Below are 21957 nucleotides of genomic sequence, written 5' to 3' on the forward strand. Positions count from 1 at the left end.
GCTCCATGAGAACATCTGGAGGCCAGAGGTCAGAGGTCAGAGGTCAACCAGCTGTGTGTGACATGAGAATAACATGTATAATACTAATAACATATCAGAGTTTATCTGTTGGGTTTTATTGTGAAATTCACCAGATGCTCGGTGTGTTTGACTTCCTGTTTGCAGTGATGTAATCTAGGTGGATGGCTATTGGCTGAGTGACATGTTTGGTGTAGAAGTAATGATCCATAAGTAACTAAAAGTAATCTGGTACATTACTAGAGTGAGTTGGATTACTGTCTGTCTGTGTTCCAGGTGCAGCTGTCCAGGTGTCTGCTGGCTGGACGCAGAGACACCAGGACAGACTGTCTGTCTGCTGAGGACAGCAACACACACACACACTGCAGCAGGTACACACACACACACACACACACACACACACACACACACACACACACACCCTTGTAAATCTATCTTTGTGAGGACATGTCATTGACATAATGTATTCCCTAGCCCCGAACCCTAACCTTAAAGCAGAAGTAAGCGATCCGGTGGTTTTCGCTAATGCTGCGTTCCAGGCAGGCTTTTGAAACCGTAAATTACAGCTTCAAGTCACGACTTACGACTTTGTAGCGTTCCAGGCAACCCACTCGTGTTTCTCCGACCTGTTTTACCTGTGAAAGTCACTATAACGGCCACTCGTAACTTCTGACCCGTGAACTCGTACCAGATCGAACTGGTACCACTTCACAGGTCGGAAAAACACCAGTTATGAGTTGCCTTGAACGCACCATAACAGTCCTCGTCCCTACGTCACCACATTCAGGCGCATCCCTTGGCTGCACACACAGAGAGGACTGCCCCTTTATGCCGTTCTCTCTCCTCATTGGATAAAAACTGTAGGATACGATAAAAGTTTTCTCCTGGGCTCAGAGCAGAGCAGAGTGACTGACAGACCCGTGTTTCAGACCAAACACTCTATAGAAGTGATTGCTGTGGAAGATATAACTATTTAAGACTTATATTAACACAAATATATCACTTACTTCTGCTTTAAAGGGACAATGAGGAGTTTTGTAAAAGCAAAGTGTCTTCACACTACATTTATGAGCCTCCGCACCGTGAAATTCTTTGACCGGTGCAAGACAGACTCATGTTTTCATTCATCAAGAATTAAAGTCAGAGGTTGGAAGACGATCACATACCGTCGTAGTTCCCACCATAAACGGAGATTCATACGGCGGCGTTATTCTCATGACTCGCCACGAAACCGAAAGTAAAGAAACGCTGGTCGGCTCGCCCAGCATTTCCACCACCACTAATAATAACAAAATAACCATAGAGACAAAACCATAGATTTATCTAAAATGGACCATTAACAAGTGGTAACGGAGATTCATCCACATTAATATCAGACTTTTTTATAACCACATAGAAACTCCTCGTTGTCCCTTTAAAGGAGCAGTCTGTAGGTTTTGGTTTACAATTAGCACGGAGAGGTTAAGCTCTATGATACATCCCATAATGTCAGTGGAGGTTTTAATCTGTAAGTGAATAAACAGCAGCTGGATGTGGACACGACTCTGTGCTAATGTTTATGTATTTGTGTATTTTAAATGTTTCAGGAGAGCAATCAGAAACTAGAACATTTCCTCTGGGGAAATTTTGAAAGGCCCACGGGGCTACTGCCGGTTTTACCATCTCTGTCAACATGGGAATCAAACCCACGATCTTAAAGCAGAAGTAAGCGATCCGGTCGTTTTGGCTAATGCTGCGTTCCAGGCAGGCTTTTTTTTACAGCTTCAAGTCACGACTTACGACTTTGTAGCGTTCCAGGCAACCCACTCGTGTTTCTCCGACCTGTTTTACCTGTGAAAGTCACTATAACGGCCACTCGTAACTTCTGACTGAGATTTCCATACGGGTGCATAAGTTTATTGCCTTGGTGTAGCACCGTGAAAACTATGTGGGAATATACAAAAAAAAAACACAAGAAGAAAAAGTTAAACACATTACACTTCACATAGATTCAAGAAGCACCCAACTTATCACTATAAAAAAAAGCAAACAAACAAAACTACATTTTATTAACACATTACAATATTACTAAAACCTTATTTAAAGAATTAAAATATAATGTGAACGGCATCACCCCAAAACAACAAATAAAACAAGACATCAAAAATAAAGAAATAGCCCAAAATTCTGATACACACCTTGTTCCACAAACCAAGGGAGCTAATAGAATGGAAGGTGCCGACTCTAACGTCTGTCTCCTAATAATAACAAAACAAGACCAAACTATAAGGAAAACTGCACCAACACAAAGATTACAAATAATTCTACAAAGAAAACTCACTCAAAAAGCCACGAACATGGTCCAAACAAAGCCAGCAGCACAAACACTGCGCCAGCCAGGGGAGAACAAAGGGAGGATGGTGGAGATGCACACAGGTGAGCGCACACACCCACAGGAAGAGCTGACAGGTGACAGTGGCCTCCTCCCTTTTATACCCCGCTCCCTTGACAAGAAAACTGACCACTAGATGGCAGTAATACACTGACCTTTACACAGATCATGTGACCTCCTCCCCTCCCCCCACTGCCTGTTCAAAGTTTACTTTCACGTTTGAGCCAGCGTTTTTCGTGGCAGTTCTTTTTCACCTGTTAAGGTAAGGTAAAAGTTAAAATGTTTGATCGCTGATCAATATGGGCTGTAACTGCCTATCACTAATTACAGACTGTTAGATGGCGTTTTCTCCATAACTTCCAGTGTTTTAAAGTTCTTGTGTGAATGCGTATGTAGTAGGCTGTGTCTCCCAATATGTGTCCCCTGTGTTCCTTGTTTTTATCATGTAAAGCACTTTGAGCTGTCGTGGGCATGAAAAGTGCCATACAAATAAAGCCTGATTGATTGATTGATCATCGATCAATACTGCGTATCACTAATCAATACCAATACTGCCTATCACAGATCAATACTGAACACCTTATGTTGTTATCAGGGTTTTCCTGAGACTTTACTGATGATTGATTTTCCAGTGTTGATCAATGTTCAGCAACAGGTTCTTCACAGTAACTGAGTACATTTAGTGCAGTACAGTTGTGAGGTATTTGTACTTTCCTTGAGTATTTCCTTGTTGAGCTACTTCCTGCTTGTACTGCAGCTCATGTACCTGACAGGTGAAGCTACTGGCCACTTTCCAGCTGCAGGTTGTAGATTAAAAACACTGTCTTTGTGTCCCCACCATTCATGTCTGTGATTACACACAGCAAACACTCTGGGTTATTGATTATTGGACACAAATCATCAATATGGCTCTGAAGAATTTTTTAGAGCTGCAACAGTTTTACATTTTTCAAGCAGAAATGTTCAGTTTTTAGCCTCAAACACTGAAGAATTCCTTGTTTTCTTTGACTGTAAACTGAATGTTTTTGTCTCTTTGATTGTTGCTGTGGACAAAACAAGACGTGGCCTCAGACTGAGACGAACTTTGTTTCCTGAAATTTGATGGAGCAGACGATGAATGGATTGACAGAGACAATAAGTGAAGAGTCTTGTTCTCTCTCTGAATTTCCAGTGAGTGAAATGACTGAATGTTGTGATAATGAAGCTGTGAAATGAAATAAGTTTACTACCTACACCGGGACAAACTTTGCATTCAAAGTGCTTCACGTAGCTAAGGTGCCTAACGTGTGAACACCTACAGCCCCTTACTCTTTTTCCTGTTTTCTCCGTGGATGGTTTAATAGGAACTCTTCTTTTTTAAATGCAATGAAATGTATTTTATTTTGGCCACAACATGCTTTTAGACAAAAACAGGGCACAAAACAAAACAGCAGTGACCTTGTGCAATATAATCATACTAAAACCATGAGGCAGCTCATTACTGCTGCTTAGTGCCTACCCTCTACAATGCAGCCGTCTGGTCCAACGTAGAAACATGAGTCACAGTTCTTCTACTGTGTAATGTTTTAAATATTTAGGGTTCAGTGGGAGAAATAAACTGCAGCAAAAACACCAGTCTCTCCACTCAGATCTGCAGCTTCATGACGCCATCTAGTGGACTGATAGTAGAAGTACAGCAGCTGATGGCAGCTTCCTCTTCCTCACTGCTGTGTGACTGCATTCAGCTGACACTGATATGAAGCAGAGGAGAAGAGCCAATCAGTGGAGGAGCAGCTGGAGACATGATGGACATGTGAGCTGCTGTGCACATGAATGATGTGTGTTTCCTCTGCAGGTGAAGCTACAAAGTGTGTGTGAGCTGATGTGGATGTGAGCTCAGCAGCATGGATCAGTGTGAGGACAGAGAGGAGGGAGCCCCTCCCTCTAAAACCAAGAGCCAGACCACAGGTCAAAGGTCAGAGTTTAAAACAGTCAGAAAGACTTTTCTCTCTAAAAGTCAGTTGTTGTGTTTATTAAAAAATTGAAGATATTTTTCATCAGTTTTTCTCCAAGATGCACATTTATCAGTTGTGTTGTTGTTTCAGGATGCAGCAGCAGAGACCAGACTCTCCTGAACCCAGCTGTCTGTCTTTAAAGAGCGACCGGTCAAAGGACTGGGGCATTAAGTTTAAAGGAGGACGTGGATCAGCTGATCAGATGTAAGACAAAACTAAATTTCAAAGCTTTCGAGTCTCTGTTGAACGTTCTTCCTGTGGAGTCAAATTTCAATGATTCTCCATAAAATCAGAGTTATAACTCGGATACACATTGTCCCTACCTGAACATCCACATGTTAAAGGACAAGTGACGTCTTTTACAACCTGGACCTTATTTCTAGCATAAAATAAGGTAATTTACTCACCCATGTAACTTTGGTGTCACTTTGGACAATATTTAGGTCCATTCAAGAGTTTTTGAATATAGCCATATAGTGGGAGTGATTGGGGCACTGAAATGCAAATAACACATTATCTGTTATCGTCATCCAGGGTCTGCAGAAAGCTGACAAATATTCAGCCAGGTTGCATAAAACAGCAAAACTTTTCTGTATTCATGCTCCATGTATCTAAACTATTTAACATCAGTTGTGTTGTTGTTTCAGGGTCCAGCAGCAGAGACCAGACTCTCCTGAACCCAGCTGTCTGTCTTTAAAGAGCAACGACTCAAAGGACTGGATCATTAACTTTAAAGGAGGACGTGGATCAGCTGATCAAATGTAAGCTGTAACTGACAGTCAGACTCAGGTTATTGTAGAAAAGAACCAGTTTGTACGACGTGTTGTTGGACCAGGTCTGAAACCAAAGTGTCTGTGTCTGTTGTGAACGTCCTCAGGGGACATATAAAGTCCATCTTGTATTATCTCTCTGTCCTGATGTTGACTTGACACTGATCCCTCCACAGAGTGGACCAGGAGAGCTCAGAGGTTCCCAGTGGTCAGTCTGCCCAGCAGCATCAAACACACCTGGACTCCATATTTATGGTGAGGACATGTCCAACAGCTGCTGTTACATCTGTTGTGTTCAGCATCATCTCCATGCTGCACTTTGACACCAGTGGATTGTCAGTCTGTCAGGTTTTAGTTTGATGCTGTCACTCATTGAGTTTCTGTTCCAGCTGCTGGAGGAGAACATGGTCACTTTTGTGAAGAACGAGCTGAAGAAGATCAACAAGGCTCTGAGTCCAGATTACCCAGAATGCTCAGGGAGTCAGAGGGAGGATGAGGAGGTGTTGGATGGTGAGGATGAAGAGCAGAGCTGGAGCAGCAGAGAGGCATTAGTGAAGATCACAGTGAACTTCCTGAGGAGGATGAAGCAGGAGGAGCTGGCTGAGCGTCTGCAGAGCAGTAAGAGGATTTCTCTAAAGATTCAACATGATGGACAAATGAGACGTTCACTGACATCAACATATGGAGGGAAACGTGTTCATAAAGTCGTTATTTAGAGGAATTATCATGTTATATTTTCTTATTGGTCTGATTTCTTGTGTTTTCATTCAGAACATTTTGCTGCAGTTTGTCGACGTAAACTCAAATCTGCCCTGAAGAAGAAGTTCCAGTGTGTGTTTGAGGGGATCTCTAAAGCAGGAAACCAAACCCTTCTGAACCAGATCTACACAGAGCTCTACATCACAGAGGGAGGGGCTGGAGGGGTCAATGATGAACATGAGGTCAGACAGATTGAAACAGCATCCAGGAAACCAGACAGACCAGAAACAACCATCAGACAAGAAGACATCTTTAAAGCCCCACCTGGACGAGACCGACCAATCAGAAGAGTGATGACAAAGGGAGTGGCTGGCATTGGGAAAACAGTCTTAACACAGAAGTTCACTCTGGACTGGGCTGAAGACAAAGACAACCAGGACATAGACTTCACATTTCCCTTCACCTTCAGAGAGCTGAATGTGCTGAAAGAGAAAAAGTTCAGCTTGGTGGAACTTGTTCATCACTTCTTCTCTGAAACCAAAGCAGCAGGAATCTGCTTTGATCAGTTCCAGGTGGTCTTCATCTTTGACGGTCTGGACGAGTGTCGACTTCCTCTGGACTTCCCCAACACTGAGATCCTGACTGATGTGACAGAGTCCACCTCAGTCAACGTGCTGCTGACCAACCTCATCAGGGGGAAGCTGCTTCCCTCTGCTCGCCTCTGGATAACCACACGACCTGCAGCGGCCAATCAGATCCCTCCTCAGTGTGTTGACATGGTGACAGAGGTCAGAGGGTTCACTGACCCACAGAAGGAGGAGTACTTCAGGAAGAGGTTCAGAGATGAGGAGCAGGCCAGAGAGATCATCTCCCACATCAAGACCTCACGAAGCCTCCACATCATGTGCCACATCCCAGTCTTCTGCTGGATCACTGCTACAGTTCTGGAGGAGCTGTTGGAGACCAGAGAGGGAGGAGAGCTGCCCAAGACCCTGACTGAGATGTACATCCACTTCCTGGTGGTTCATCTAAAACTGAAGAAGGCCAAGTATGATGGAGGAGCTGAGACAGATCCACACTGGAGTCCAGAGAGCAGGAAGATGATTGAGTCTCTGGGAAAACTGGCTTTTGAGCAGCTGCAGAAAGGAAACCTGATCTTCTATGAATCAGACCTGACAGAGTGTGGCATCGATATCAGAGCAGCCTCAGTGTACTCAGGAGTGTTCACACAGATCTTTAAAGAGGAGAGCGGCCTGTACCAGGACAAGGTGTTCTGCTTCGTCCATCTGAGTGTTCAGGAGTTTCTGGCTGCTCTTCATGTCCATCTGACCTTCATCAAGTCTAGACGCAACCTGATGTCAAAACAACAAACAAAATCTTGGTGGTCTCAAGTGTTTGGAGACAAATCATCACATTTCTACCAGAGTGCTGTGGACGAGGCCTTACAGAGTCCAAATGGACACCAGGGGCCGGTTGCACCAACTGGTCTTAACTAAGCCTGGTCGTAACTGCTAAGTTGGTCTTAACTAAGACCAGTCTTAAGAATGGACTTTAGGCCAGTTGCACCAACTGGACTTAGGCCTGGTCTTAACTACGCCTGGTCTTAGCGAGGCGCGTTCATGTGAATGCCTACGTTGCGTGCGTTGCTAGGATACGTTGTAACAACCTTCCGCTGTCTTGCATCTTTGTATCACTGTTTGCGGAAACTATGGAGGAGAGAAAAAGGAAAGGAAATTTCACGGACACTGAGATTAGGAAGTTAATTGAGCTGTACAGTCAACACCGGGACACACTCACTGCCAAGCAGTCGAACATAATGACGAACAAGAAGAAACAAACGACTTGGTCCGCAATAACGGAGGAGATCAACAGTTGCTCGGACTCTGGCTGCCTTCGCTCAGAGGCTGATGTTAAAAAGAAATGGAAAGACCTTCTGAGTAAGGCAAAGAAGGATGCTTCGGCCAAAAAAACACACCAAACCGGCGGAGGTCCTCCCCCCAAAACATCGGTGTACAGTGACATAATTGTCGATGTCTTTGGTGAAGATTCACCGGCATTTACTGGGTTGGCAGGAGTGGAAAGCGGCGGTTATAGTCAACCGCTGGAAGACGTCCATCCAGAAATCAGCAGCGACCACAGTGATGAGAGCAGCAACACTGGAAACTGTGAAGGTGTGTGTGTGTGTGTTTTTTTTATACATTTATTTATTTATTTACTATTTATTTAGCCTATGTAGGCTATTAGTAATAGCTGAATAAAGTTAGGCTATACTAAAATCTGCCAATAAACACTGCTTCTTGCGAGAGTGTAATAACGTAGCCTACATCTTTGAAATTGACAACGGTTGGCCATTTACTTATGAAATCACTGATTACAGAGTCGACCGGTGATGCCACATCTCCACAGTCCCATGACAGCAGCGGAGCAACACCGGCACGAAAGAGGAGGAGAGACGACGATTTGCAGCAGCTGCTGCTGGAGAAGGAGGTCGTCAGGGTGGAGGCTGAGACGAAAAAGCTCATAGTAGAGCAGGAAAAGTTGGAGCTGGAGAAGCAAAAGTTGAGTCTTGAAATTAAGCTGCTTCAACGGAAAATGGACACACCATCTATTTTTGAGGAGGAGGAGAGGTCTTATCATGTTTTAAACTGAATCAAAATACGCTATTAATACTAATACAAATAATCAGCCACAATTAATGTGCTTGTTTTGTTGTTGTTGTTTTTAACCTTTTTTTTTTAACATTTTGAATCGAATACTATAGCCAATTTATCAGCCACAATCAATGTAAATAATAGACCTATACTAGTTTATTTTTCAAGCGCCATCATTTTCTTTCTTTGTGCTTGATATAGGCTAGGCTACTGTATATATATTTATTTCTTGTTATCTCATTTTGAATGAAATGATAATAATAATAATAATAATAATCAACCACAGATTTCATATAAACAATAAAATATTTATTCATTTACAATCATTCTTTCTTTATGTTTTTCTTTATATAGCCTACTCTGTATATCTTTTAGGCTATAGCCTATGTTATTATATTTGTATTTGGTTTACAACGAGCAGGCATTTAGACGGGAATCGAACAGAAGCCTAACAGTGAACAATTACAACGACAAGGAGCTGAATGAGATTAAACAATAGGAGAGATCTGTATGAACCTATAGGGCATTAACAATTTGTGCACGGACTAGTCGTCCACCGACGTCCTCATGCACTGCAGGCACTGCAGCGTGCACATCCTCCTCCTGAACCGGCTGATGGTGTTGCCTGGGCAGGGGGATCCTCTTGGTGACGCAGATGTTGTGGAGAACAGTGCACGCCGCCACCACAGTGCAGACTCTTTCCGGCCGCATCCGCATCTCCCCGTGAAGGCAGTGAAACCTAGAGAATTATTATTAGCCTATATTAGTAATTTAGTCTTTCATGTAGGCCTGTCCAGCTATTTCACACACACACACACACACGCGCGCGCGCAGACGCACGGCGCATAAATTATTTTCCAGACATCCTGGTAAAAATATTTGTGTATTGGTGTGCATGCAGGGGAAATTATCAACATTATGATATCAAAAGAAAACGAAATTCGTTTTATAAAGCCAGTATATGAGCAAATAGTGGACTTCAATGTTGACGGCACTGATCAGCTGTTTTGTGAGGTGATCTGTCCTAATCAATGTAATAAATAAATAATAATAATAATAATAATAATAATAATAATAATAATAATAATAATAATATAATAGCCTAATCATCACACTTTGTAGTTTACCTGCGCTTGAGGACTCCGATGCATCGCTCCACGATGGACCTGGTGGCGGCATGGATGGAGTTATACCGCCGGTCTTGCTCAGTCCTTGGAGCGAGTATCGGAGTCATCAGCCACCGTTTCAAAGGGTAGCCACTGTCCCCGAGAAGCAGCCCGTTCACCCTCCCAGCCTCAAAATCTTGGTACAGCATACTCTCCCGGAGGATGCGTGCATCGTGGGTGGATCCAGGCCATCTTGCCACCAGGTTGATGATACGATAACTGGCGTCACAAGCAATTTGTACATTGATGGAATGATAACCTTTACGGTTCACGTACAAATACTCATGATCAGATGGAGCCTGGATCTGGATGTGAGTCCCATCAATGCAGCCCAAGATTCCAGGGATGCCGGAGGTCTGGCGGAACCGTTGCTTCACCAACGCTGACTCTTCTCCGGTTGGGAGGCGAACATACCGCGGAAGGCGGCGGCTCAGGGCCAGTGACACCCTGCGGATGGCCCGGCAGGCGGTGGACTTGTGGACGCCGATCATGTCTCCAACGGTGTTTTGGAAAGCTCCATTTGCGTAAAAACGCAGAGCGATCAGCAGCTGCAGGGTTGGTGGCAGTGCTGCGTTGTGGTCCGACACAAATTCTAAGTCCGGTGACAGCTCGTCAACAAGTTCATACAGATCTCTCCTACAGAATCGAAACCTCTCAATCAGCTCCTCGTCGTTATAAATATCTAGTGGGTTGATTCTGTCCCTAATTATTCTTTCCCGTCTAAATGCCCGCTCGTTGTAAAGGCGATGTATAAGACGCGCCATCTCTTTCATTAACAGAAAGATGAAAGTTGTTACTATGGAAACAGGAATCTTTTTCAACTTTACGCCTGCTGCCGACCAGGCGTAATATTTACGCCTGGTCTTAGTTAAGCCTGGGCTTAAGACCAGCTGGTGCAACTGGCGTAACTGTGCGACTGGGCTTAGAACGCCAAGTTAAGCCTGGTCTTAGTTAAGACCAGGCTTAAGACCAGTTGGTGCAACCGGCCCCTGGACTTGTTCCTCCGCTTCCTCCTGGGTCTTTCACTGGAGACCAATCAGAATCTCCTACGAGGTCTGATGACACAGACAGGAAGTGACTCACGGTCCAATCAGGAAACAGTCCAGTGCATCAAGAAGAAGATTGAAGAGACTCCCTCTGCAGAGAAAAGCATCAACCTGTTCCATTGTCTGAATGAACTGAATGATCGTTCTCTAGTGGAGGACATCCAACAGTCCCTGAGATCAGGACGTCTCTCCACAGATAAACTGTCTCCTGCTCAATGGTCGGCTCTGGTCTTCATCTTACTGTCATCAGGAGAAGATCTGGACGAGTTTGACCTGAGGAAATACTCTGCTTCAGAGGAGGCTCTTCTGAGGCTGCTGCCAGTGGTCAAAGCCTCTAACAAAGCTTTGTAAGTGTAGAGATAGTTGAATTTATTCATCATTGTATAAAAACACTTCTGTCTTTTCAACAGGACAGAAAATAAATCCCTTTCTTCTTTAATTCCTCATGGTCATCTCTTCAGACTGAGCAGCTGTAAGCTCTCAAAGAGAAGCTGTGAAGCTCTGTCCTCAGTCCTCAGCTCCCAGTCCTCTAGTCTGAGACACCTGGACCTGAGTAACAACAACCTGCAGGACTCAGGAGTGAAGCTGCTGTCTGGTGGACTCGAGAGTCCACACTGTAGACTGGACTCTCTCAGGTATGGAGAGGCTGCTGCAGCCACACACACTGTCTGATAGAGGAGGAGGAGCTGGAACCTTTTCTATGGCCCCGTTCACACCTGGTCACACCTGGTATTAACATCTGTCTCAGGTGATTGATGCATTGATAACATCAGATCTGATCACTGAGACCATATCCAGAGGTGGTGTAGGCCACAGTGAAGCTCCGCCCACTCCACTGACGTCCTCTGTCTCAGTCTGACTCGTCCCAACACAGTTTATACTGAAGCCCAAATCTCTGAGTGTTTCAAACATGAGCTGTGCAGCTTTCATCAGTCACAGTGATGAACTACTGGGATCAGGAGTTTCTCCTCCTGATGACTTCAGTGTCTTAAATTAAATTCACCTGTAAAGGTTATAGTGCATTTTAGGTGCATTCTGAAATTTAACCCAAAAGCCAAACATCCCTAACTTTTTGTGAGTACTACTGTATCTCATATAATGCATAGATCTATGTGATATGCAGCAGCCTGGCTCCATACAGCAGCCCGGCTCCACGCAGCAGCCTGCCATCTGACATAGTGGAGTCAGGCCTCATCTGACAGCTCAGTATGACGTAGGCTACGGCCAACGGCCTTTATGGGAGGCAGGCTTTTATCTGAGGGAAGCCTTTATTTCTAAATCCCTCCTTTTATTTTTACACATAGCGACCAAGCTCATCGTTCATTAGCTCATCTTCATCTTCTTCACGTGCTTTTCTCCTCGCTGCGCTGTCGGACCTGAGTCTCTGTCTCCGTTACGCTGTATCGCTTCAATCCCATTCAAGTCGCATTTTTACAGCGTGTGGCGCGCTGCGGTCCGTCTTCGGTCCATGAATCTATAATATATCCATGCTCCGGACACAGAGCAGAGACCAGGTCCGACAGTGGAAAGCTGTCCCTCTCTGAAGCAGAGGACGAGGCAGCTTCACTCCCGTCAGTCTTCACAGACAGTCCACACATGTGTTTTTTTTGTTTGTTTGTTTGTTTTTCTTGTATTTTGGGCCGGCCTTTTTTTTGTTTGTGTAATGATTGAATACCGGCCATTATTTGATGTAATGATGCGGTATGCTGTTATAAAGTAACTTCAGATCACATAATCACTGATAAGTGTGCGTCTCCCCCCCCCCCCTCTCAATAAACAGTTCCGACGTCCGTGAGGCTGCACTTCAGACTGGTGCGGTCAGCGGAGGGAGACTGACATGAACTGCGTAGAGGTTTTTTTTGCCCCTACTGTAAAACATCCGGGGCTTGAGCCCAAGTAGCCATCCCATAACCCCGCCCCTGTTCGGGTGCAAAGTCACTGTTAACGAAATCAACATCTAATCCAGGGGTACTCAAATACATTTGTGAAAGGGCCAGAATTTTTCTTAACAGACACCTTGGGGGCCGAACATTCAAATAGGCCTAGATTTAAATTAAATTCACCTTTTTTCGTCTAATAATTTAAATATTTTTATTTTACTTGTAAGCACATAATTTTTATTTAAACACTTCACGGTGTTTTGTAAATGTCTTGACATTATCATATCATCCTTTACATATCATGCTGGAGCTTTACACTGCTGACTTGTATCCTCAGACATGCCCTGTGATTTTCATCTTAAATATGATATGACCTGACCATCACAGGACATGTCTGACTCTGTTCTGAGGATACAAGTCATTGGTCCTGAAATGTGTGTTTCTCTTCTATAACACACATTCTACATCTCGGAGGCGACGTCTTTCCACACACGGGCTTCCTTCACCTGTCAAACTAGGCAGAGCTCAGTGGGAAACAGTAGGAGAGACACAGGCCGAGGGAACCGGGACACAACAGCGGGGGAGAAGCAGGTCGTGCAGCTGTGCGCCGCGGACGTGCACGAAAAAAAAATTGCGTCTCATCAAATGCGCGCGGCTACGGCTTTTGAGTTGTGAGCGTGCATGACGCGCGGCTACATTGAATGGGTTTGAGCTCGCGCAAAAGACGCTTCATCTGAACGGCCCCCCATGCATGATGCACACACAGTTGAACCAACACGGCGGTGAAAATCACCCACGGTCTCTGCAGACAGGCAGGGAAAACCCTGCAGTCCAGCCCGCTCCCCAAACACTCGCGCATGGTGATTTGGGTTCGTCGGCGTTTCTGTATCCCAGTGCAGCGCCTCACAGGCACACACAAACGCCTCGCACGTGTTTCCATGTCCCAGCGCTTTGACTTACAGGCGCGCGGAGCCCGAGAAATACAGTATACAGTAATATGTAAACTAGTAGAACTCAGTCGCGGGTCTGATTGGAAGGTTCGGCGGGCCGGATGCGGCCCGCGGGCCGCCTATTGAGTACCGCTGATCTAATCTGTCCCTTCACAATAAAGTTTGTAACGTGTCTGTTTGGAGCAGCTGCTGACAGTGACAGTTTCCTCATCACTAAACCTGAGCCACCATCCGATCCTCACTCACGTCGTGACGACGGGACAAAGTCTTTTGGACATATACAGCGTATATTCTGTGTTTTTCCTCTCTATAACCGTCCGGCGGAGAATTAAAAAAAACAAAACAAAATGCCCGTGAGTCCAGCCCCATCGGGTCCACGGTCCAGGCTTCCAAGGGGGGGGGTTGCATATGGTCATTGTCCCCACCACTTTTCAAAGTAAACTGACGCCCTTGGCCGTGGCTCCTGTGGAAACCTGCTCACAGCCTCATTCTTCAGCTTCCTGGGGAGTTTTCTTCAAACCAACACAAGTTGTGTTCACACTCAGTGTTTCTCACTAAACTCTCTGTTTCACTGAGCTCTAACAAACGTGTCTTCACCTGTGCCTTTCCTGGTGCATTGTGGGATATCTGGGCTGGTCAGCTCCACCTGTTGTGTCTTCATCTTCTTTGCTGTGACGTGTGTTTGTGCAGCTTGAGAGTCAGAGAGTGAAAGTGTGTGTCTCACACTGCAGTGACATGACATGTAGAAAAGACACGATGAAGTGTTTCCTCCTGGTCTCCTCCTGCTCTGTATCATCACTAGATAAAGACTCCAGCTCCTTCTTCTCTGTGCTCAGTGTTCATCCAGACATACCACCTCCATGTAGCATCCCCGGCTAAATGATGGTCGAACTCTCAAACTGATGGTTCACAATGTTTTATTCCTTGGACCGTTTCAATGTAAACACACCGTAAGAGCTATGAAAAGAAGAAAACAAAATACAGTTACCTTTACTCTTACTTGAAATTGCCTTTAACTGCCTTTATCACAATCATGTAAGTTGGCCGGTGCATATTCTCATTTGCCCAGGTCATAGTATTTCAAAGGAGGTTAAATCGAAAGCAACTGGACTTAGTTATTTGTCTAGGAAGATGTTTCACCTCTCATCCAAGAGGCTTCATCAGTTCATGTACGCAGCTGACCAGGCTGGGACTGGTCCAGTCTTCCTAGACAAATAACTAAGTCCAGTTGCTTTCGATTTAACCTCCTTTGAAAAATCATGTAGGCTAAGTTGACTTTTTATCTAATAAACTTATTGTAGACTCACAGGTTTTACTCAATGAATTTAAATATATATTTTAACTGCTACGATTGATGTTACAATCATGAAGGAAAATTCACATTTTAACTGAAAGACAACCTCCCATAGAGTGCAATATAAAACAATATTTGACATGAAATTAGCATTTTAACCGTTCGTTTTTAACCCAATAAACAGTTTTTAACCTTAGCAGACCTTATATAAAACAGACAAAATATGTCCTGTTGCATTAATAAGACAACCAACGAGTTAGCTTATAGCTTCATCTCACTTCAATACAGACCGACACGGCAACTTGACCGATGCTAATAGTAGCTACCGCTAACCACAATACGTTCCATACATGAAAATATCCACGGCAACCAACTCGAGCCGGACATAAATATAGCATGAAATGGTAACAAAAACAAACCTTGTGCCCCTTATTAGCCAGGTGCTAGGCACACTTTGCTTGCTTTTAGCATTGAAGACACACTCTTAGCCTTGCAGACACACTTTTCCTGCTGCCGGTAAAGTCCGAAGCACCGGATGTGTACGAGGTCTCGGCGAGACGCTTTCAAAATAAAAGCACTAAATATCCGTCTGCTTAATATATAAAAAATAAAAGCCTGGCTTTATAGAATGTCAATAAGTAAACATAAAAACACATTTATAAAAATACTATGCTCATATTAAAGGTCATTTACACTCCATGTGAACACAGTGATAAAACAGTGTGTGTGTGAGAGCCATGTAATGTCCATGTGTGCATGCTGACAGAGAAGGTGCTGCTCTGACCCCCCTCCTCCTTTTCAGGGTGGAGCCTGCTGGAGTCCAGTGTCTGGCATCAGGTCCAAGGAGATGTAAGTGTGTTTTTACTTTGAGCAGCACATTCAACCATCTTCACACTGTCACATCACTGACCTCATGAGTCTTCATCAAACTGTCAATAACTGATCACATGATCAATAACTGCAGCTGTGTCTTGCTCTCTCCATCAGATTCCTGTCCAGTCACAATCGACACAAACACAGTGCACACAAAGATCAAACTGTCTGACAACAACAGGAAGGCAACACGTGTGGAGGAGGATCAGTCATATCCTGATCATCCAGACAGATTTGACTTCTGGCTTCAGCTGCTGTGTTCAACTGGTCTGACTGGTCGCTGCTACTGGGAGGTCGAGAGGAGAGGAGGAGTTGATATATCAGTGAGTTACAGAGGAATCAGCAGGAAAGGAGGCAGTCTAGACTGTTGGTTTGGAGCAAACGATCAGTCCTGGAGTCTGAACTGCTATGATGGTGGTCGTTCCTACGTCAGGCACAATAACAAACGGACACATATCCCCTCCTCCTCCTCTTCCTCCTCCTCCTCCTCCTCCTCCTCCTCCTCCTCCTCCTCCTCCTCCTCTGTCTCTAACAGAGTAGCAGTGTATGTGGACTGTCCTGCTGGCTCTCTGTCCTTCTACAGAGTCTCCTCTGACTCACTGATCCACCTCTACACCTTCAACACCACCTTCACTCAACCTCTCTATCCTGGGTTTGGATTCTACAGTTCTGGTTCCTCAGTGAGTCTGTGTTGAGTGCATCAGAGTCTCCTCCTGTCACAGAAACCTTCTCACTGTTGAACAGACAGTTCAGTCTCTACATGTCTGTCTCTGTCTCTCTCTCTCACTCACAAGTAAATTGATTTGCTTGTTGTGTTTTTTGTTCTGATTTATTTTGTTTTGTATTTATACCTTTATATTTGTCTACTGTATTTGTTTTTATGAGACCGAAATAAAACATACTAAACTAAAAACATTTTCACATTCATGGATTAAACCAGTTGATGTTTTAAACTCTTCTCAGTGATTCTTGTAAACGTCTTCCTCTTCCTTTAAAGATGGAAGCGTCGATTATTACAGGACAAAAACCACGGTGACTTTTACTCAGCTGCTGATGAAGGACGAGGCCTAATATCACCAAGCTAAAAGTCTCTGAGCCGCCAGCGTCACTGAGGAGAAAAACACATTTTAAACACATTCACTGTTCATGTTCAACTTTACAGGCTGTTTGTGAGCTGCTCACAGCTAAACACACACAACAAGAAACACAACTGGAAACAAACATCATGTTGTAGAGACACTGAATAGAATGAATTACATGTGATTTATTTTTCTTTGTGGTTTTACTGAATCAAATAAAATAATGTGAATCAGTTTTATATGTGATGGACATTTCCTGCTGATGTAGAGCAGCACAAAAACCATCAGCTACTAATCCTACCAGACAATGATTTTTTCTGTTACCATGACGCTGAGTTCATGAAGTTTGTAGATTTAAATTTATCTTGACTTTGAGACTGATTGTTTTTTATTATATATTTCTATAATTATTACCTAACTGCTGTTTCTTGGAAACTGGAGCCAATTAACACTCATGACTTCATTTTCGTTTATTAGTGATCATTGATTGGTTCATGGATTGTTTGGGATTTGATTGGCCGTGCACATTCCTGTTCGACGACACATGGTTGTATGGTTTCAAGCTGACACAATAAAATATAAAATAAACATGAACTCATGTTGAAGACCATGATTTTTATTTGGCAAGTCTGACTATAGCAGGTGACAGCAGGTACGAGTCGTTTTGGCTGCTGGGCCGAGTGATTTCAAAAGCACAAGTAGTTCCAAGTATTTGTTTCATGTGTCGTAATGTTACATAATTGTACATGATTATTTCAGAGCGTGGTGAATGTGCAGGTCACAACTCGTCCACCTCCATTGTGTTCACTGGGCAGCTCACGTCTCTGCCCCGCCGATCTCAAAACAACATGCACCAATAATTAAAGGTGATGAACCTGCTGCTATGACTATAGGGAATACGGCAATAGGAGAATTTGCCAAAATGTTGAACTATCCCTTTAACACATCATCACCCAGTTCACAAACCAGTTCTGCTAACATGAAACAGTTTTGTTTGTTTACAGTTTTTCTCAATCGCTTTGGTGCTTTTCTCAGATCAGAATGAAAGTTCTCATAACTTTTAGTTCAACCTCCACAACATGTAGTCATTTGTCCACATCATAGTAGCAGTTTCTCCTTCCTCTGAACAAAGTGCAAATGCTTTTGGACATGTATCAATTACTTTCTCTGCTGTTTTATAACATTATCATCTGCTTATGTCATGTCAGTCAAAATAAACTATACTTATCAATGCTGAATAGTCTTTCCCTATAAAACTAATAGTCCTCATTTCATTGCTTGAGTCATTACATACAAAATTGTTGAACTAGTTGTCAAAATCTGTTAAAACTAATTTTAAATGTTGGGAGAAGCTGTGAATTCAATGATTCAAACATTTACATTAAGGAACAACAGGTATGTATGGTATTGGACAGTAATTCAGCACTAAACAATCTGCACTGCTGTCATTGTGTCAGGCATTACTGTAAGATACAGTGGGACAAGAACTTTTTACATTTACAGCTTCACTAGAGAACAAATTCACTGTATTGTGTTGTAGTACAACAACCACAGTAAAGGTTCCCCATCTTTACAGTACAGTACTGTACTACAGCATTCTGCAACATTGTTTACGTACTGTAAAGTTGTGCACAGCTCTACCCAAAGAGTGTTTCTTATGTTTGTTGTAGATGGCTGTAGTGTATTTTTCTTTTGCACAACACTGTGAACAAATCAGAATTGCAAAGAGCATATGCAGTAAAAAATGTTCAGTATCAGTTACTTCACTAAATACAGTAATGTGTAACTTTAGCGTATTTATCACATGGCCGTACAAGTAGTTTATAGTGCTGTCTGGAGCATTTTCAGGTAGTGTCATGACTTTTTTGCATTGGAAAACACCTAGAGAATAAAGTGTCCTAATGAAAACATGACAAAGCCATTTGACTATCTTGTTCATAAACGATGGTGTCAAGATTTCTCATTTTGATGACACTGACAGTTTCATTAAAAGTGGAGTGGAGCACGCACATCCAAAATACTACAGGTGCAGGACCAACAAAGTAAACTCAGAGGGAAAAAAAAGGAAGTGGAGTCCGCACTCTGTATTACGCTCCTGACGAAGATCGAAACCTTGATCTTTCCACAATAAACAATAGAGGAGCGTAATACAGAGTGCAGACTTTTTTTTTTCCACTGACAGTTTCATTGACATGAGTACTTGCTTTTGAGGGATGGACAATCCATTTTGAGCAAGTGACGCGCTTTTGCAGGTCATCCACTAGGTTTTGCAGTTTGTAATAATTGTTTTGAGAAATGCACTAACTGTGCAAATGTTAAGAGTGATGTGAGAAAAGCACCAAAGCGATAGAGAAAAACTGTAAGTAGTTTGTGGTGGGATGTTTCAAAGGTTGTGCAGTAGTATTTATTAGTATTAGTATTGTTCTTGCCTCTGTTTTAAACATTTTTAGTGACATGGCAGCTGTGGATTGCACCAGCCCTGCAAACCCCGATGATGGACGATGCGGTGGACAGTGGAGACAGGCATCCCACACCCCTCACCTCCCAGATGATGTCCCACTCTCAGCCAGAAGAGTCCAGGGTCTTTATTGTGGCATCCCATCCGGTCCAGCAGCACCACCAGGGACTCCTGCTCAGCCAATCAATGTTCTCTGTATATAGTTTATGCTGATTTTTTGTAAATAGTTAATAGTTAATTAAGTAAATATTGTTATTATATTATAGTACTGTAAATTACGTAAAAAATAAAAAAATGTTATTGTCACAATGAAAAGCAGTTCAAAAGTTTACTCTAGTTGTAAATAAGAAATGGAACAGATAATGTTACAAGGTTCTAAGGTTTTTATTTAACTATATACACAACAGAAAAAGTAACAATATAATATTTTTAACAATAACAACAACAATTTAAATCTCAATGAACACAAAACTTAATAGAACAGAAAAAAAAAACATTCACCCCCCAAAAAAATTAACGCCTCTCAATCATTCTTTCAAATAAAAATAAAAAGTCTGTCCATCCTCTCTCTGCTCTCTCTTTCTCTCCTTTCCTCTCTCTCCCTCTGAAACTGCATAACCTCCTTGATCAAATCCATCAGCTCATCTCTCTCCCTTTTCCTCTTTCTTCTTCCTTCTTTCTGCCCTGGCTGCCTCTCCTCATCCTCCTCCTCCTCCTCCTCCTCCTCATCCTCCTCCTCATCCTCCTCCTGCTGCTGCTCACCCACTGCAGCACCTGGCCCTGGTGTGTCCTCAGGGATGGAGGCGATTAGGACAGGCGGCGCAATGGACGGCCGCTGTCCTAACACCTCGTCCATGAGGACAAACCAGGGCCAGGTGGCAGCAGTGGGCCTCCCGCCGACTCCCTGCCCTGTCCCTGGGTCTTTGCAATCCTAGGACAGAGGAAATCAATCACATGAATAACAGCAATTATCTGTAAAGTGTTTATTTAAAAAGTCTTGAAAAAGGAGTGCTTCACGGACTCAAAAAAAAAAAACCTGTTTGCGGTGCTCTTTGGAATGGGATTTATGTAGTGATAAAGAAACAAGGAAAATTAATGTTTAACTTCCTGATGAAGGCTTGATACCAAAACGCATTGAAGGACTGTGTTTTTAAGTTTATATGACCATGCCATGACGTGTCTACATTCCTTTATCAAAGTATTTATTAACTTGGGTAAAACAAATGTAGTTTTCATATCATTATCCAAACCTGCACATACTTTATATATTTTTTTCAAGTTGTCCCACTTCTTTTTTGCCTGCTGGGGCTCCACCTTCCCCTCCAGGCCCATTTTTTCCAGGATTGTTCTAAACAAGAGAGAAGTATTGACAAAAGGTAAACACACAAGATCATATAAAAAATATGTAAAGATTCATCAGTGACTTCTTGTGGAGTTTTAGTAAAAAGCAACTGGACTTCTTCTCTTGCTTGAAGATGTTTCACCCCTCATCCAAGAGGCTTCTTCAGTTCTGAGACTAATGCCAGAAACCCAGGGATTTAAACCCAGAGTGGGTGGTCCTGTGATTGGTTTCTAGTGAAACCAGAGTCACATGACCACGCCCCCGAAACTGGGGGGGTGGTCATGTGACTAGGGGTCTGTATGGGGTTTAAACTTCCTGGGGAGAGCTCCCAAGACAGCATTGTATGTGGCAGATAGATTGTGTCCTAGGCAACCACCTCTGTTTAAAGAACAGTGACATCAGGACTGACACAAACTGGCTATTTATTTATGCTTTAACAGTTACCTCCATCCTAGTGTGGCCGTGTTTTTGGCCCCGGTGAAGAGGTTGTCGTTCAGACCACGGAGTTTTATAAACTCCACGGAGTTTTATAAACTCCTCTGTCTGCTCCTTGCTCCCTACAACAAAACGACATGTAAAACACATTTCCTGTTATGTCAACAGGTGAAATGATTGTATGATATTAACATTAATAATGATCCTAAGGTTAGCTCTGTATTCAATGCAAACGTTTACAGTTTTACAGCCTAGAAATACAGCGGGACTCACAACCCATCGTTAACGTTATATATCAGCTGCATTCAGCTTTGAGCACAGGAGAGGAGTGAACTGCAGCCTACACAACTTACAACAAGAACTAATTAACCTGATGTGAGGTATACCTACAACACCTCCACAGTTACAATGGGATAGAAGTTACCATCCGAGCTTTAGGCTTTAACGTTAGCCTACTTTTAATAACGTTAACTGAGCTCCTCATATCAACAGGTTAGCCTTAAGCTACAACTCGTAGCTGGTCCTACATTCCGGTGGCTACGTATTAGCATTATTAACTTCACGTATTTTAACAGTCAAATATGTTATAAGGCCCCTTGAACTTCTGGCGTTAAGCAAAAACTCGTTACTTACATTTAAATGTGTATTCGGCACTGCTGCCGCTGCCGCCGGTACCTGAGCTGCTGCCGTTAGTCGCCGCCATTGTTGTTGTGAACAGCGGGCCGCAAAGCATCTTGGGATATGGGAGGCCGCGAAGGATGGTAGCGGTGCATCCTCCGAATGCAGGGGAAAGGAGGACGCTGCAGGATGCATTTGGAGGAGCCTTCGAATTTAAACGAATTGGGACAAGACAGCCTTCGCGCAGCGCTGTGACGTAATCGGCCTTCAAATGCAGCCTTCGAAGGATGCAGCCCCTGAATTGAGACCATAG

At 43.4% G+C, this 21957-nt stretch overlaps 3 protein-coding genes across 3 annotated transcripts in view; 2 read left to right on the forward strand and 1 right to left on the reverse strand.

Annotated features, from left to right (window-relative positions):
* The window catches only part of LOC146980466 (endosome-associated-trafficking regulator 1-like), a 537750-nt gene that overhangs the window by 59017 nt on the left and 456776 nt on the right, over window positions 1-21957 (reverse strand). The window lies entirely within an intron of this gene.
* The window catches only part of LOC146980467 (NLR family CARD domain-containing protein 3-like), a 65969-nt gene that overhangs the window by 27184 nt on the left and 16828 nt on the right, over window positions 1-21957 (forward strand). The window contains exon 4 of the mRNA XM_085787891.1: window positions 11177-11350. Within this exon, the coding sequence (XP_085644017.1) occupies window positions 11177-11350 (174 nt within the window). The remainder of the gene's footprint in view (window positions 1-11176; window positions 11351-21957) is intronic.
* LOC146980469 (stonustoxin subunit alpha-like) lies at window positions 15236-16432 on the forward strand. Its single transcript, XM_085787893.1, has 3 exons — window positions 15236-15243; window positions 15642-15688; window positions 15827-16432. Exons 1-3 carry the CDS (start codon window positions 15236-15238, stop codon window positions 16405-16407), a joined length of 636 nt encoding a protein of 211 aa, XP_085644019.1. The 3' UTR covers window positions 16408-16432.

This window comes from Trachurus japonicus, chromosome 9 (assembly GCF_045865225.1).
Source record: "Trachurus japonicus isolate A0001 chromosome 9, Traja_1.0".
In the NCBI taxonomy this organism is placed as follows: Eukaryota; Metazoa; Chordata; class Actinopteri; order Carangiformes; family Carangidae; genus Trachurus; species Trachurus japonicus.